Below are 18,353 nucleotides of genomic sequence, written 5' to 3'. Positions count from 1 at the left end.
AAGAGGACAAGGTGGCCCCTGATGAGGTTTCACAGGCCAGTTCAGCCAGCAGAGCAGTGGGGCACTGGTGCTGCTGGAGCCTGTGGTGCCTGAGCTGCTGCAGGGCAGAGCCTTCCCAAGGCCTTGTTGCTAACATTGCATAAGTGTGTGATGGTGTTTCACATCACGTTAATCCCATCCCCACCTGGAAAGGATCTGCGGCCTTGTAAGACCTTTTACACCATGCAGGACCTGGGCACTTGTTAAGTTGAATCCATTTCTGTGCCATGTAAAGAAGTATCTGCATGCAACTCTGATTCATGGGGGTAAATGTAGGGCAGGAATTGCCTTGTCCCTCTTCCACCCACGCTCCAAAGGCAGCACAAGGCTGTTCCCTGGTGCTGCCACGGGCATCTGTGTCCTGCAGAACAGGTACCCGTGCTAATGGGAGCCACAGGAGCATTTCCCTGAGCTGTGGTGAGCACAGTGATGGGAAACTCCTGAAGGAAAAGTTCTGTCAGTGCGTGGCTTACAGGAGGTGCAGCTGAGCTGCCCAGGACTGGCCCCAGTTCACAGCATGCTGATGAGAACATCCCCTCCAATGAGATCACTTCCAGTTGCCCGTGGATCTCCATGCAGCAGCAGGGAAGAAAACACAACCAACAAGATTGGAAATAAGATTTGCCTGCTGAAGTCTCCAGGGATTAGGGAGGGAACCCAAGACAAGGCAGCCAAGCCTGGCCCTTTTGTGTATCACCTTCAAGTAGAACTGTTTATGTGCATGACTAATGTTGGGTCATGCCTGGAACATGTGAACATGCTGACAACATTTATGTCACAACTGTAATGCATTTAATAAGCATCTCATTTGAATTATTAATGTACAGATCGCCCCAAAGTATTTTTGTGTTATAAACCACATAATTTATCTAAGTACAAGCTGCAAGTTTGTAAATACAGCATTAAGAAGGTGGCTACTGCATAGCTGCTTTAACAAAATACCTTTTGTGGGTAAGATATATAGGCTTATTTGGAGAGGATTTAGCTGCTGGAGAAGGGCTTCTCGAGGAAGTTATATGATGCTTAGCTGCAGCAGACAGGGAATATAATTTCATCATTTGTCCTGCTTGTCAGTAGGAATCAGTTTGACCTGACTGTGCTGTCTGATCTGAGCATCTCTTCAGCTCATTGTTCACCAGAGGCAGATTTATAAAACATCTGTACAGGAATGAGGCTGGAAGTGACACTTTGAGAGGAGAGCTGGAATAACAACTGCTGTGCCAGTTACTGAGAAGGAGGCAGTGGAAATGCACGGCCTGAGAAGGCTGGTGAGGGATCTTTCCCTTCCCAGGGCACATGGTGACGGTGCCTGTGCCAGGCATGGCAGCAGTGACACGGGGACACTGCTGATGGCTCAGCCAGGCCAGCACTGCACTGGAGAGCTGGGGTAACACAGCAGGGATGCAGTGGCTTGGAGCTGCTGTGCACTGAAGTGTTTTCTATCTACTGTAATCTATGCCCAGGGTCAGGTGGAAAAGTCGAGCCCTCTGTGAGAGTTCTTCTGGGCATCTCCAAGTGTTTGTGGGTCCCTGTGTGTGACATACACAGGCAAAGTGCAGAAAATATCTGTAAACTGCAAGAGGCACGTGAACCGTGCCCTTCTCAAGAACACTTGCTGACTGTTTATTGCTGACTGACTCTGCAGATTAAATTTGCATGAACAGCAAAAAGGAGTGTGATGGGAGGGAACTTAACCTCAAAGAAACTCAGCAGCCAACACTTTGGATGTTTGAATTACATCTGAATCAAGCTCTTGATTAAATCTTAGCAATGTCAAAAGCTCAAAGGAGCAATTTTAATTGATGTCACTTTTTTCCCCCCTCATGCTGCTAAATTATCTGTTGCAATGTGCAGTGCATCCGTGTCAGTACATTAAATTTGCACGCAAAGAGGAGAGATTAGGCAATAAAGCCACAGGACAAACAGTGTGGAGTCAGGCATATCTCCTTGGCTTCATTCACTGTTGGGTGTTTTTAAAAAGTGTTTCCAAATCTGAGTAAAACTGATTCCAGATGTGCTCATTTGAAGGATATAAAAATCACGCTAGCACCAAGATTTATCTGAATTCTGCACTGTACCTGAAGAGATAACTAGTCCCATCTTAAAAACAGAAGTGCTATAAACAATAAAAAGGCCACAGGCAAAGGTTTTAGTGCTTCGATCCCGTTAGCATCCTTTCTTCCCACGTATTTCAGACTAATGTAGTTGGAGAATTCCTCTGAGCCTGCAGCACACTGGATCAGAGGGGCCTGGTAGGACGTGGGTCGCTTGTCAGGGCTGTCGGGGCTGGAGCCGTCCGTGGGCCGCTCCCCGATGTAGAGGAGGCTGCGCTCCTGCGTGTCCTGCTCGGTTTTGAACAGCTCGTACTCGGTGTGGGGCAGCTTGATGCCCAGAGCCAAACATCCGTTCGTGGGTGTTATATCCTGCTCCACCCCGGCGCTCCAGGAGCCCGCCAGCCCACAGCTTCCCGGTTCCGAGGAGTTGAGCATCACCACCGTCACCTGGTCCATCGGCGTCACCCGAGCCTGGGTGACTTTAAAAGCCAGCTCGGTGCCGCCCCGCACCTTGGAGGAGGGGATGCCCTGGCTGTAGTGCCCGGAGGCGTAGATGGTGAACGTGGGCTGCCTGCAGAGCGGGTCGGAGTAGTGATAGTAGTGCCCTTCCCAGGTGTGGTTGTTGCCGTGGAATGTGAAGTACCTGGTGAGGAAGAGCACGGCCGGGCGGACCTCGCAGTGGGTGCTGACCCAGCTGCCGCTGAGCTGCATGGGCAGCGCGGCTCGGGCGGGCAGGATCGGGGGGTGGTGCTCATCGGCCCTGGAGATGATCCCACACGCCGGGCAGGGGTGCACGTGGTGCTGCAGGAGACAGAAAATAACAGTTCTGCCAACTGGGAAGTAAAAAAAAACCAAACCAAACCAAACCAAAACAAAAAACCCTTCTAGAATATTTCAAAAGCTGCGACTCCCCTCGCCCACAGCAGGGTGCGGAACTGCGGGGAGCTTGGCAGAGGCTGCCGAGCAGATTAAGGGGATAAAGCGCTGCCCTGCTCTTTGCTATTCTGGTAGCCCAAGGACACCGGGCTGTGCCCTGCGGCCGCCCCGTGCCGGGGCTGCTGAGGACAGGCAAGGGCAGAGCCGCTGCCAGGACGGGGAACGCTCCCTCGGGACATCCAGGGTGTTCCCCATCGGTTTTCCATGGCGAGCTGGGTGAGGATGAGGGCGCTGGGCGGTGCCAGAACAGAACGACGCCGCAGATTTTGGGAATGAAGGAGGCTGTGACATCTGGCCGTGGGAAGCTCCCGGAGCTGCAGCATCTCCAGGACAGCCCAAGGTGTTCTGCCTCCCCCTCGCCCCGTTCCTGCCCGTGTTCCCACGTCCAGGGATGCGGGGGAGGACCGGGATAAGCCGGGAGGGGAGGGAGGGGGACGCGGGGTTTTCCCAGCAGCCAGAACGGGAGAAGAAAAGGACCCTCTGCAGAAGGAGGCCCCGACCTTCGCTTCCCCGCCGGTGCAGAGCTCTGAGTCAAACCAGCCCTGCCCCTGATCCGCTGCCAGCAGGGGTTTTGTGTAGCTTGGAAATTTTTCTTGTACTTCATATATCACAACTGATTTATTTTTAAATAAGCAGGGTTGGAACATTATATAATTTTCTAGAACACGAGCTAATCTTTACTGAACTGTCATAGGCAAGAAGGTTAAATAACTCAGTAGTTAACTGTAGGGTGGGTAATTTACATGCAAGTTGATTGGAGTCTACTGTAATTTAGTCATTTTCAGCTTGCTTTACTGCTACTGTCACAGTAATGAGTGCTGACAGTACACAGTACATTATGGCTAAATAATCCCAGAAGTTGGCAAATATATATGCTCTCCTTAGGCAGGAAATTCTTTGATAATGAAAGGTAATTTGGGGAGAATGGGTTTCTTTAAAACAGATATAAATTTAAGGGGAAAAGAGTGATATTTTCAAAAAGAGAGTTAAAAAATAATTCCTGACATAGCTGTGTAACTCACCAGCACAGGCAAATGGATGTCAGTTCACAGAAAAAAAAATTTAAAAAGAAAAATCCTGTGCCCGATAAAATTATCACTATGGACATGGAGCCAAAACCCTTACTTGCTTAAACCAGTCGTGTGAAGTTATTTCTAATGTATGGCAGCTTCTAATTATGGCCAAGTGGTGACATCATGTGCAGGTCCATTGGAGAGCTGTTGGCTGATTAATTACAGGGCTGTATTCAGAGAGTGGATTTCAGTATCTTTAGGTTTGGTTTTAAATTAACTTTTTAAAGTGTTTATGTTTACCATCTGGTTTTGCTCATATATATGGTTTTGGCCCAAGATAATACAAGTTTAACCAATTTGAGAATGTTACTTTTGAGAGGGAGGGGCATTTCTCTGTGTTTTTCAAAGTTCAGTTGGTCTAGTTTGAGGTGTGGGGAAATGCTGCAGCAAAGTAATTTTTTTTTCATTTATTTCCCTTCTATCTGGCAAAGTTCAGAGAGGTTTTTTCACCCCATCTCACTGCTCCACCATTTCTAATTTGATCAGCTTCGATTTGGATGGGAAGCTGCTTTCCTGGGAATAAACTAAGTCACTATAAAACAAAATAAAGTAGAATAAAAGGTAACCAAGTCTGCTGCTCAGTTTTATGTGTGTCAAAATGGAAGTCTGATTTCTGTGTAATAACATTATCGCACTGAGGGCAAGTTCCTGTGCTACTGGCATTGCAGCAAGGGCTGAAGAGTTAACGGCAGATCCCTTGTTCCCCTCAGCCTGGAGCACACCCCAAGGAGCAAGGAGAGGGCAGAGCAGATGAAGGGCAGAGCAGACGGGCTCTAACAATGTGCAGCCTGAAGCCTTCACTGACTTTGGTGCAGGAAACAAGGAAACTGCATTTCCTCGGAAAACATGGCCAAACAGAAGCTGGTAGCTCCAGGCCCATGTCAGTGCAGGCTTGTTTCCCATGTTGGTTTTGCTGAGCTTTCACCCATCCCGTTCTCTCAGGAAGGCAGAGTGAACCCCGCATGCCCCGGGATCCCACCCCTGCAGCCCCGCACCGCCTCACCCGCGTGTCCCTGGGACTGCGGGGCCCGAGTGCTGCCAGGTGCTACTCGAACCGCCAGGGAATGGCTGGCAAAGCGCTGATGCAGTGAGGGGACCGTGCAAAGGCCTCACCCTTACCAGGGCGCTCTGCAAGGGGCGCTGGTAGCCGGTGGGGCGGTAGTGCAGCCTCTCCCCCCAGTCCGTGTGGATGTCCCCCAGGTACAGCTCCTCCACCAGCCGGCTCCCGCTCTGCTGCGGCTGCAGCAGCGGCTGGAAGTGCCTCTCCACGCGCACCAGGCTCAGCTCGTGCATGGCGAAGCCCAGCGCCGCGGTGCAGTCGCGCTCCGTCTTGGCGCTCAGCACCTCGTACAGGGCCCCGGGAGCCCAGGAGCGCCCCGGGGGCAGGAACCCGCGGCAGCCCTCGCCAGAGGTCTGGTTGATCCAGGAGGCCACCTCCCGCATGGCCTTCTGGCTGTGGAACACGATGCCCACTTTGTGGAGGTGGTAGTCGGCCTCGGTGGCCCCGCGGGTGATCCAGGAGGCCTGGCGCAGCCGGAGCTTGCCCTTGATGACCAGCGAGTAGGAGGGGTCGCGGCAGGACGGGTCCCAGTAGTAGAACTGGAGAGCCTTGAAGAGCCGGTTGGTGTAGAAGAGGTAGGATCGGGTCAGGAACTCGGGTCCCGGCCGCACCTCACACCTGCGGGGAAGGCAGCGCTGAGCCACGGCGGAACGGGGAGAAATCCCTCCCAGGGCAGCCGGGGTGTGGGAGAGGGGCGAGCAGAGGTGGAATCAGCTTCCTGGGCAAGAGCCTCCCACACACCCTTGGGTGGCTTTACAGTCCGGGCATCTGCTACTAAAATCTGAAAGTGATGGACAGAGACCTTACACTTCAGGCATCTCCACAGGAGGAGTGCGGAAGGCAGCAGGAATCAGGGCTGCTCTGCCCGTTCGAGCTGCACCCCGATGGGGAAGTGGCAGGAGGTTCTAGGGACAGCCGGGGGTCCCAGCCTTCCTCCAGATGGGAATGAGGGCTTGGGGAAGGGGAGAAGGAAACTCTCTTCTTGTTGCCTGACGGTTTGCTGTACTGGGGGCAGGAGCTGTGCTGAGGGGCTGGGGCCTTTAGGGGTCCATTCTGAGATCCTCCGGGGTCTGGGGATGAGTTCCCAGTGGATGGAAGTGCCTTCCCAGGTGAACGAGGTGTCTTACCCGGGGTGTTAAGGGCGCGTTCCCAGGGATCTGGGGCGCTTTGAGATGGATGCTCTTTCCCAGGGTATGGGATATCTTCCCCATGGTTTTAGGGGTGCACTGTCAGGGGTTTTGGGCGCGTTCCCAGGGTATTGGGGTGCCTTCCCAGGGCTTGGGGCGCGTTCCCGGGCTCGCTCTGGGGGTGCCTTACCCGGTGGAGACCCAGCGCCCCTCCAGGCGGGGCGGCAGCCGCGCGGCGATCCCGGCGCTGTCCTGCAGGTGGCGCAGCTGCTGGCGGCAGCGCGGCTCCGCGGCCGCGCAGGCTGCGGGACACGGGGGGAGCGGGGTCAGCCCGGGGGGAGCGCGGAGCGGAGCCCCCCGACCGCCGAGCCCCCGCACGACGAACGGACCCCGGGCGGGCTCGCTCAGCACCAAACCCTTAGCTAAGGACACACAGGGGGTTTTATTTCACTCAAGTTTTCCGACTTGAGTTTCATCTGAGTCCAACTGGTTTTTAGATGAAATCCTGAAATAAAACCGTGTGCCTTTTGTTCGTGTTCTTCCCCTCTCATGCTATTGTTGAGGTAGTGGCTGGAACGGAGAATTACAGCATGGGAACGCTGGCCTCGCCTGTCGCCCGCCATAAGGACAGTAATTCTGTCACTTACCTCATTTCCCATAACAACGGATGTTATTGGCTTAGGGAATGTGTGAACACTCAGCTAAATCCTGAAGACCTTTGCATGCACGCACACATATGTACATATATTCCTATATATTATTCACTCTTTGCTTAAGCACTCTGTGGTGCTCATTGCGGGCTTGCTTCTCTAAGGAACTTGGGATTTCCCTCCTCGTGGCACTGTGGAATGAGCTCTCGGTGAAGCTCCTCCCGAAACCCCACTGATTCTCTGTGGTACAGCTGACCCTGGTCCTGGTGGAGCTCAGCCCAGCCAGGGCTTTATGAGCCCAGATGGAGTTCGCTTGCTCCAGCTGTACTTTGCATTTTACCCGGGAGTGTGCTGGACATTTTGAAGCCAACTTTTATTCACTCCATACCAGTGTTAGGACACAGGTTGCTTTCCAGCCTGCCTATCAGCTGGAACAAAAGATCCAATATCTATGTGTCACCTTCCCACAGAATGAGGATGTGAAAGGTTTGCACACCCTGTGCTTCAGCCAAGGAGATGAACACACACAGTCACAATACACAAGCTCTGGACCAAGTAAAGTGGGAATTTGGTAATTAAATGTCTGCTGTGCAAGTCAGAGGCTCCTGGAGAGGGAGCCCCACTAAATCCCCTCTGAAAGGAGAGGGGTTCCTACTCAATAACTTCAGAATTCTATCTGATGTTCAAATTCAGCCACTTCACTATGGTGCTGCCATTTGTGAAGGTTTTACAGGTCACTTGAAATAGATTTGTGTAGACTTAAGCACACAAAGCCTGAACTACCACAAAAGGAATAAACGCTTGGAAAGGGAAGCCCCAGTGAAGCAGGAGAGCAGTACCCAAAGGCCAGGGAAACCAGTCTTGCATTTTCTGGTACCTCCCCTTGCTCTGGAGTGCATGAAACAGCTGGAAAGACACATTATTAGAGTTTAGGGCTCTTTTGGGAGCAGACTCACAACTGCACTGCTCTTACCATCCTTAAGGGCTGGACGAGGTGAGCAGGCACAGCCAACTCCTTCACAATTGCTTGCACTCGTGCTTCCTAAAGTGCAGTTCCTGTGATTCTTCATGTGAAAATGGGAAAATATGGGATGACAAAACCCACTGCTATTAGTTAAACCTCTAATTTGGCAGCTGCAGCATGTGTGAGGCTGCCCCATGGGTGCCTATTTAGGAGAGCCATTAGGAGCTGGGGATCTGTATCCTCATCCCAGCTCTGCCATGGCTTTGCTCTGTGGTCCTGTGTGCTCCCTACTCCCGGGGCTTTTTTTTAAACTCACACTCAGAATATGCCAAGATTCATTTGACTGCCCTAAGAGACCTAAATACTGGAGAGTCATCAGAACAAGGGCAGTCCAAACTGAACCACACTTCAAACAAACACACAATTATTATCCTAGAGAATACCATAAACTAAAAAAATAACTGTATTTATATTAGAGGTAATAATGGACATAAGGGTCAAATTTGCTTTTGCCCATAACCACAGAAAGACTCTAGAGGTATCAGTGCAGTCTATAGATACATAGAATGCAACTATAAAATACACACAATATAACCCAGTCAACTCACAAACTGAGCTCTGCCTGTGTTTATTGCAGCAGAAGCTTCAATATCTCGCTGAACCCTTCGTGCTACTCTTGGCAGAAACACTAACAGTCTACATTGTTTGGGAGCAAAGACACTTTGGCAATGCAAGCACTGCATTTTGACACATTCAATACAAAAGGGAATTTTTATAATCAGGATCAAACTTCATGGGGAAACTAAAAAAAAAAAAGAAAAAAAAAACCCTTCAGAATGTAAATATTTGACATGATGGGAATTCCTAAGGATTTTGTCTTACTTAATTGTGCACAAGACTCCAAGCTGGATGCATCCTCAAACTAAAAGCTATTGGCTTGTATCCAAAATTTGTGGCTGCTTTTTTCTCTTTCAAATACTTCAGCCCCACCAGATCCAAATATCCTTTCAAGCTGGAAAAGTTTAGTCCCAGACGTAAAATCTGTAGTTAGAGCACCTCTCTATTCCAAGAGCAGCATAAAGTGGCTGTCACTCATATGTCACTCTGTTACTCAGCCCCTGGTAAAGCGCATCAGAGCAGCTCCTCCTTCTTAAGAGAGACACAAATTAACTGCTCTATAGAGTGCTCAGACAGGAGGAAGAAATTATTCACAATTCATCTTCAAGACAAAAATCCTCATTCATAGGAAAATCTAAAAAAAAAAAGCCTGTGATCTCTCTCTCCTCCTCGCTCGCTCTGCCGTCCGTCTGTATCGATTAACCACAAGCGTTTCCAGAGAGCTCCCCAGCACAGCACTTAGACAAAACAGGGGCTTTTCCCAGCCTTCCAGTGCGTGCTGCATCCCAAGGACCAGCCCAAAGCCTTGGAGCAAGGGGCTGCACGAGCACTCAGGAGTGGCAGAGCCGGGAACTGCTCATCATTGCCATCAGCACAAACCAGACCATGCCTTGAGCAAACAGCACCAGCAGCAGCTGCTGACCGGCCGTTCCAACCCTCGCTTGTACAAACTACTTTCAGGAAAATCAGATCCATGGCATCAAATGATAAAAAGGGCAGAACTGGAAATTCTCAAATTATCCTCACAGTAAATTGTTGGTAAAATTAAGGTGGAAGATTCTGAGGAAACGGCCAAGCCTGGAAATGAGAGCCTTGTGCTACACAAGAGCTGTGTGCTCCAGATGCAGAGCCACTTCTCACTTCTAAAGGAAAAAACCATCAACCAAGAGAGAAATGCTGTCATATTCCTCCTTGGAAACAAATCTTGTTTGTGCTTCCCCAAGCAGATTGACTCTGGAAAAAAGCAAAGTTGAGTCACACATCTGCTTCTTCATAAATGGAGGAGAAAATGCATATATTACAGTTTGCAACAAATTAGTTACTGTGGATCAGCTCTTCTCCAGAGCTAGATTGTTTAATCTGTTACACGTTATTGCCTCCTATGGCCAGAATTTATCATTCCCATTTATAATTCTAATGTTTCAGTTAGTCACCCATTCACAGGGATAAGATCAGGGCCTGAAGTCACGGAACATTACCCATTTCTTCATTTAGAGATGACATAAAACCTTTGATATTTTCTGAGGAATGTTCAGACTGGAAAGAAATAGGCGATAAGAAATATATCAAAGTATTTTGCATAAGTGAATTACACTTTTCCACACAGACTTCATTAACACAGCAAAACAGTGTTTCTTTAGCATTTTTCTCTCATGAGAGCACACAGAATGGATTTTGGGTTAGCCACTAAAGGAATAAGCATTCTTTTAGAAGCAAACAAAATGGTCGTATTTAGCAAATCAATTTTTCTTGCATTTGTGTGGAGATTAAGTTAGTGGTGCCTTTAATTCACTCAGAAAAAGGCATTCCCAAGAGAATAGCTCTGTGGGAAGAGACAAATTTTATATTATAATATTATAAAATTTAAATATAACCCCCTGGGGATGGAAAACTGTATCAGAGCAGAACCTTGCATTTTGCCGATATGCAAATTGAACACAGTTCAGGACAGGACTTAAGCACACGCTTAAGTCTAATTGGTTGCAGTGAAACTTAAGCATGTGCTTGAAATTAAGCCAGTGCATGAGCATTTTTCCTGATTAGTAATGCCTCCCTGAACTGAAGCCAGAATGTGGTCAAGTGGTTGAGGGAGGATGCCAGTGCTTTCACTGGAGCACTGTTTGGTTTCTGGAAAAGTATTTCTATTATTCATCCCTTCTCTTATTTGTCTGTAAAACGGGTATATTCAAATTTAGCTGTTTCACCAGTCTGGTGCTCAGTTCATGATATTCATGAAATGCTTTGAATTCACTAAATGTTTCTCAGTTATGCCCTCAAGGCTGCCACAGTAACTGTATTACCCATGAACTATCATTGCAGAGCATCACCCTGAGTTTCCTCTGCACAGCTGAGCATAATCACGCATGAAATCCTGCAGATCCTAAGAGGAAACTCAGCTGACTCAAAAGTCCCAAATAGTTTGGGATTTTAGAGAAGTTTTCAAAACATACTTTCACCACATACATTTAGCACAATGGCATATGAGTTTAGACATCCCGTTCTATGGTTTTAGCCGGCTTTGTTCTAAGCTCTGCCTGCTCTGTCTCATATCCAATATTAAAATAGTGAAGGGCTTGTGTTGAGTTGCCTGGGGGTTTTAAAAGCACTCGAGAAGAAAATATTTTGCTCTTGGAATCATGGAATCGTGTACTTTTCTTGTTAAGTGTCATGTCCAGCAACAGATGACAAGACAGATGGGATTTGTGGTAGGGAAGGGGAGGAAAGAGAAGTACCCCAAAGATCTTCAGTATAAACTACATTTAAATTAAATGGCTTCTTAAAACTGCCTCTCTGCTCTTTACCCTAAAGACAACCAAGCCTAACACTGTAAATGGGATTCAAGGGCTTGGTCCCAGTTTTACTGGAGTCTGTAAGTAGGAAAGGTCTCATCAGCACCTTATTCAGAAGATGCCCATCCCCATAAACTGACAGTAACACTCTGTCTGAGGAAAGAAGGAGAAATGGGATAGGGGGACTCACAGAATGATTTGGGTTGGAAAGGACCTTACAGATCGTGATATTCTCGAATGGGGTGAACTAAGCAGGACATGTAAGAGCTGGCACAGAGGACTTGTGGTGACACACCAAAGCACAAGCGCCAGATGTGAGTCCACCCTCCCAAGATCTCTCCTGCAGTTTATGCTTACCAAAAAACATCCTTGTTAAACAACAGAGCTCTACTCACAACATCCTTGCTGTCCTGACAGGGACAGGAGCCATTTCACTTCATGTTCCTCCTTCTCAACCCCAGATGCTGCACAGATTCAGACCAGTCTATGCCTTTTCTACAGCTAAACTGATCAGCGTCAAAAGATTTACTGGAGAACAGAGCAGCAATTCCATGCAGCCCAATGGCCCCAGCTGGCCCAGCCACTGTGGTCAGCTCAGGGGTAACTGGCCCTTAGCTCAGAGCCTGTCCTGCTGCCAGCCCTGCACTGGGCAGCCCAGCTAGGGACAGGAGAGAGGGCAAGAGGGTTGAGAACAGGGTCCTGCTGTGAGCCAAAACCTGAGAACTCACAGCATGAACATACCGTGACTTGTGTTAAACTCCGATCAGTATTGCCATGGAAGTCTGGCACAGGTAAATATGTAACCAAAACCCAAAAGAAAACAAAGGAAAGAAAGGTGATGTTAGAGCTTTTTTACTTGAGAACTGCTGAAAGTTTGAATTTCAATTTGGTGAGATAGGTGAGACCACAGTGAAATCTCTAACTCCCTGGGTGCCTAAACAGTGAGAGGCTGGGGAGAGCACATGGAGGGAAGCATTTTTTTTCCAAAACAAAAACAAAACAATTCAGTCCAAGGCTGAACATTGGTACCCCACGGTACCATCATGACTCAGTTAAATTCTAACCAGAATTCACATTCTTACCAAATGGCAAATATTACATCTGGATTCTTTAATTCAGATGAGTCAGAAACCCAACAGAAAAAATCAGCACATGGATGTGAAATTAATGCCACACTGTTGTTTTGAATGTATAGAGCACCCATGCAGGATTTGGCAATACCCCTGAACCCCTGCACAGACACTTTATTAGTGGCTATCATGGCCATTTCTAATAGTGATGGCTAAGCATATTTTTTCCTGGAGTGCTTTGAAGAGCAGAACCAGTAATCAGCCGTGGCTTGGCTATAAAATGTCAACCTCATTTCAAATGTCTAAATCACTCACATGGACCATGAGTGTAGAGAGGACCACCCACTACATAATATTAACATAAATACAGCATTTACCCAAAGCAAAATGAGCAACTGGAACTGGCGGGGGTTGAGAGTAGAACAACAAAAAATGATGAGGGGGTGGGAGGGATTGAGTTACAAAGGAAGATTAAAAGAGCAAAGTACATATAGCCTGGCTGAGCAAGATGGATATGATAACAGCCTATAAATATTCACAAAGCACAAACACCAAGGAAAGGAAGGAATTCCTTGCAGTGAATAAAAAGATTCTGTTGGGAGTGAATGAAGAGAGGAAAAACATGTGGCTTGTAAGGCAGAGTGAACTTCTCAAGGCACAATGTAGTAGGCAACATAAGTCCACTTGCTTGGCAGGATTTGAGGGATTGAGCAAAGCATTAGTTCAGCGGGGAACAACCCGCTCTTGGCAGGGAGTTGGCAGGATAATTTGAGTGGCCTTTCAGTCTCCCACTGCTATGGAGCCGCCCCAGTTCCCTGCTCCCACGGGGGACAGCTGCTCTCCTGTGTAAGCACATTGTTCACTGTCCTGCTCTTCAGAATCCCTGCCTGGCCTCCATGGGACTAGAAATGAGGGCCAGATGCACAAAGGCATTTTGGGACATAGAGACCTAAGCAACTGCAATAGGTACTAAACTATGGGAATCCCAGCAGGTCCCTACCATGTCAAGTACTCACTGCTGAAAATCTAAGTCCAGGAAATTAGGTTATAAACCCACTAAAGCAAGAACAATCCTTTTGTTCTCTCTTTATTTAGCACCTAACACAACAGGACTCTTGGCGCTGCTGCAAGGATACTGTTTATAGTAATAAAAATAGGATCTAATAGGATCTAATATTCTGAGGCTACTTGGCTCCTGCAAAGCCAAGGATGAGATGGGCATTCAAAAGCAGTCACAGCAGAAAGCATCCTCAGGAAAAAAGCTCTGCAGAAAGGAGGGAAACTGATCCAGAGCCCACACCAGCAATATACACGTTTAACTTAGAGCCACAAGTGACCACAGAAAAAGGTTACTTGTTCAGCTGGAGCACAGAATTAAAGTTACTTCTAACATGTGTTTTGGGGTCTGGGTGTGGTTTCTAGATAGCCTGAAATTTCAGTCTACTGTTTAGCCTGTCCACATTAGCCAAGTTTTGATGCGTTCCAGTTCTCCTAAACTCGGCCGACAGATGCTAAAATCAGAGCTGACATTCAACCTACGTGCTGCATAATCTAATAACAGGACTTGTGCTACTCAAAACTAACAAACTCTGGGAGCTTTTCTGCAGCAAAACCTTGCTGTCATTTATATTTTCGTCTGTCTTTTCCTGGCAGCCTAACTGGGAAATAAGATTTTTTTTTTCTCTGAAAAGCTTTAAAAATAACATGTCATTGTGTTTTTGTATCAACAGGGGAGAGCCAAGCCATAACTTGCCGTGTCTTAAATCCACTTGTGGATTTAGTGAGAGTGTGAACAAGGTGAATCCAATTGTCTCAGTGGGGAGCTTGGTGTATACATTGATCCCAGAGGGCCAGGAGAATGCTGCTTCCAAAGACCACAGTCTTGGAGTTAGACAAGGCCAAAATGTCACACATTTGTCAATGTTTCTTATTAACCCAGGAGAAACCATGGGGGACTTTTTCAGTGCTTGACATACACTCAAATTTAAAGCAAGATTTTAAAATCTAAACTCAAGCAAATCTCTTCAAGCACTCTGTGGTGAGACTTCTCCTGTTGATTTATGTCCCCTCACACCAGCTGTAAGTAGAGGTTGCACCAATCCAAATATCTTTCTAACAGTGCCACAGGAGCTGAGCTTCTTTGCAGCATTCAGTTTCAGCTGAATTTAAACTGTGATGATTCGATAAGCTATTCACTGAAAATGAGAAAACACCACTATGAAAGCCACAATTATCACACCATCACCCTGTTAAAATTCAAAAATAATGATGGATCTCAACCCTCTTATCACTTAACACCCTGAAGCTCTGGCATTTCAAATAGATATCAGAGGTTTCCTAAGACACAGAAACAGAACTTCTCTAATTTTGCATTTTAAACCATGAGACCTTTTAACTCCTTAAAGAAAAAAACCCACAGATTGCAGCTTACTAACCCCTCAGATCTTACACAACTTAAAATGGGAAGAGAAGGAGCTGTTCTATGAATCATATTTTCAGTTTCTGGCAGCACTCTTAGCCTACAAGAGAAGGGTTACACATTGAAATTCTCACGTTCTCACTGTCAGTTTCTTGGGATTATTATATCTGAGATACACCATCTTAAAATCAGGAAGTTTCTCTTCTTTCATACCTTTATCTTCCACAACAAATGAGTAAGAAAACCAAAGCACTTGTGTAAGAGCATTGCATAGGTGCTTCCTAATTTTGAGCTTGATTTTAGCAGTGATTGTATCTCACCCATGAAAGCGTTGTCTTTGTAGATGACATATGCTCTGTTGTGGGGAAACACAGGATCCCACTGAAAGCAAAACCTCTTTCCAAACTTTGTTCTGCCAGATGCAGCCTCCCCTAGCATTGGATTCCAGCTTTGGTTTTCTTCACAGCAATTTCTGGCTTTTGAAAATCTCCTTACTCAACAATTTGTGCTCGTGGGGAAAATATAGAAACCACACAATATTTTTTTCACTTGTGCTTTTTTTACATGTCAGCCCTGTTTTTATCTATAGCCATATACTTTGAAACGTGGCTAACCCTATAATTATTGAAAGAACAAATAGAGTCATATCACACAATCCAGCATAGCACATTAGTTGTTGATTTTTTTTGGCATGAGAAATGAAGAATAAAAGCCACTAACTTGGGGAAAAAAATTAGCTAAGTAAACATTAACCAAATAAATATTTGAACCAAAGACAATGATGTTGGTTTAGTAGTAAGAACAGATATATTATTGTGTAAATAGACACACATCTCTATGCTGAGTGTTGTTCTATCACTTATAGGATTCTCTTGCTAATCTCTTAACTGAATGCAACTGGTGATCTTATCTTACCTCAACACTGTCACTTTCAAACTTAAAAACAAACACTGAAAGCAAGAATAGATCTTTCAAGTTAAAATCATGTAGGAGAAGCTACACATGAAAAATATCAGCACGGTGTTACTGGAATGTACAGACTTTAATGAAAGCTTAGGTAAAACTCAGCAGGTCTCTGGGGACATTTCCAGGAATGAGTGATTCTTTTCTGGAGGAAACTCCAAAGTCAGATCCAGTTACCTAACTGAAGTGGTTTTTCAACTAATTATGCACTGGTGTCATGCTCATGCTAATGTTCAGCCTTATGCAAAATGCAGAATGCCAGTCTTGCTCACAGTGCAGTGAGCAAAGCCTGCTTTGATTTTAATGAATTCTGGGTCTGGATTTGGTATTTAAACAGTTATTCTGAGGTTCAGTTTCTGTTCTTACTGAAATCAATGGAAATTCTCTCACTGACATCAGATGCATGAAGCAGAGAGTTTAGGTTAGACCGGACTAAGAAAAACTGCATGAGGATTTAAGAAATAATTATTCTAATTAGACTTCAGAAAGTAACCTTACATAATGCAGTATAACAGATCCCTAAGCAGAGCAACTTGAGCTAGTAAGATACTTAGAGGATTCATATTTCTCAGCTTTATTTTGCAAACAACACATAACAAAGATCACACGAAAGGAGAACAGGAAAGTAACTCTACAGAAGTGCCCTGCTCAGAGATTTCTTTCTATAGTCTGGTCCTTTACACTTCATGCAAGTAATGTCCAATAGCTGTCACTACACAGTTCTTTTGCCTTGATCACTAAGCCCTGAGCTGGAGAGGCGATCCAATGTGGTATTTGCTGCCCAAAACCTCAGATGAGTGAACTAAGTGGTAGAAAGAGCAGTAGAAACCAGGTGCCTGGATTTTCAGTGTCCAGACTGCACGGGGCTCTCAGGGACATCCTCCCACCCTTCCTTTCACCTGTCCCTTCTGTTCAGGAGTCTCAGCCAAAGGTCTCCTCTGCATTTCCTAAGAAAATACTGTCTGAGGACAGAGGAGTCTCCCTCAGACTCTGCTCTTTGTCGTAAACAGAAATAATTTTGTGTATTTTTCACAGCACAGTTGCCTTTGTTTTCCCATATGGTCTCTTAAGCCAGAACCTTTTCTTCTGAAACTGCTCCAAGAACCGTGGGGTTGAAAGATGCCTTTCTGAAAGGGAGCTGCAAAGATGCAGCTTGTGCTGCTTGGAGAGTCTGTCTGCACAGCTGGGGCTCAGAGTCACGTCCCTGGAGCATGAGGCTACTTGTGAGGTTGTCCCTTGCCAGGGCAGGTGCTGGAATCTCACAGGGAGAATTCCCAGCTCCAGCGAAAATCACCTCTGAGCCCTTCCTGCAGCTAAACTCTGCTCGGTGCTCTCCGTGCACCACACTCGGGACAGGAACGAGTTGCGGTGGCAAAGGGGATGCCCGACTGCCTCTGGGGAGGGGGCAGCGACCCCAACCACTCCGGGAGCCTCGGGTGGGAGGCAGAGGCTGAGCCCCAGCCCAGCACCTCCCTGGCCAGCTGAGCACCGGACCGCTAGCCCTTCTGGCATCCCTGCGCGGCGCTCACTCGGAAAAGGCTTCAGGCGTCCCCGCTCTCAATCCCACAGCTCGGGGGCAGCAACCCGGGGCTCCGGGGCGCTCCCCGCCCGTCCCTGCCCCGGCGAGCGGCGGTGGAGCTGCGGAGCTCCCGGCACTCCGCGGGAGCACGGCGGGGAAACCCTGCCCGGGCCGGGCGGGCACCGAGGCTGAAGGAAACCCTGCCCGGGCCGGGCGGGCACCGAGGCTGAAGGAAACCCTGCTCGGGCCGGGCGGGCACCGAGGCTGAAGGAAACCCTGCCCGGGCCGGGCGGGCACCGAGGGTGACCCGGGCAGGGAGCGGCGAGCGGGGAGCTCCGGGCGCCAGGTGCCTCTGCCCGGGCGGGGGCACCCCGAGATCCCCATCCCGGCTCCTGCTCCACCGAGACCCGCCGTGCGACTTCCTCCTGGTCCTCTCGCCCCTTCCTCGCCGCTTCTTTGCACCCTCTTCGCACTCCCCTTGCATTTTCCTGCATCCTGCTCCCCAGTCCGCTGCGCTCTCCTCGCACACTTCTTGCACACTCCTCGCTGTCCCTCTGCACTCCCTATAAAGTCAGTCCGGTTACATTCCAACTCCTTGCACCCTCCTGCCCGCTCCTGCCCCTTCACTGTGCCCGGATGGGTGAGGAAGGTGACGGGGAGCCTCATGAGGGTATGACCCCGACTCCGCCACCCGCTCGCCCTCCCGTCCTCTCGCCGCGGGACGGCACCGGCCGCCGGTGGCACCTACCTACGAGCAGCCCTGCGAGCCACCAGCACCGGACCATGGTGCCCGCTGTGTGTCCCGGCCAGAGGCGCGATCGCCGCCGGTGCCCGCGGAGCTCAGCGGGGCGCGGCGCCCGGCGGTGCAGCCATGGGCCGCCTCCGGCCCTCCGGTGCCCGCGGTGGCGGCACCCCGGCTTCAGCCCGCAGGCGTCCTGCTGAGTCCGAGCCTTGCGAAGGGATAAAAGCGGAGGGAGGGGGGGGGCGAAAAAAGAAAAGTATATATTTTAAAATAAAGCACCGCAGCCCACCCCGCCTTCGCCGTGAAGCGCGTCCCCCCGGCTGCTGATGG

General features: G+C 48.4%; 1 protein-coding gene across 1 annotated transcript; it reads right to left on the bottom strand.

Moving 5' to 3' along the window:
* Positions 1 to 808: 808 nt before the first annotated feature.
* Positions 809 to 18,352, bottom strand: APCDD1L (APC down-regulated 1 like). Its single transcript, XM_053958169.1, has 4 exons — positions 18,030 to 18,352; positions 6,480 to 6,591; positions 5,222 to 5,780; positions 809 to 2,894 (listed from the first exon to the last, which is right to left on the bottom strand). The coding sequence occupies exons 1-4, from the start codon at positions 18,064 to 18,066 to the stop codon at positions 2,130 to 2,132; spliced, it is 1,473 nt and encodes a 490-aa protein (XP_053814144.1). The 5' UTR covers positions 18,067 to 18,352; the 3' UTR covers positions 809 to 2,129.
* Position 18,353: the final 1 nt, after the last annotated feature.

The sequence above is a fragment of the Vidua chalybeata genome, chromosome 17 (genome assembly GCF_026979565.1).
Source record: "Vidua chalybeata isolate OUT-0048 chromosome 17, bVidCha1 merged haplotype, whole genome shotgun sequence".
Lineage (NCBI taxonomy): Eukaryota > Metazoa > Chordata > Aves > Passeriformes > Viduidae > Vidua > Vidua chalybeata.
The sequence above is the reverse complement of the archived record's forward strand: the minus strand, read 5'-3'. Positions and strand labels throughout refer to the sequence as shown.

Bases quoted from the DNA above. Each gene is read 5' to 3' on its own strand.
- APCDD1L (XM_053958169.1), bottom strand. From the start codon at position 18,066: ATGGTCCGGTGCTGGTGGCTCGCAGGGCTGCTCGTAG. The intron at 5,781-6,479 runs GTAAGGCACCCC...CCTTCCCCGCAG, and splicing joins GGGCGCTGGGTCTCCACCGG to GTGTGAGGTGCGGCCGGGAC. The intron at 2,895-5,221 runs GTAAGGGTGAGG...TGTCTCCTGCAG, and splicing joins GCCCCTTGCAGAGCGCCCTG to CACCACGTGCACCCCTGCCC.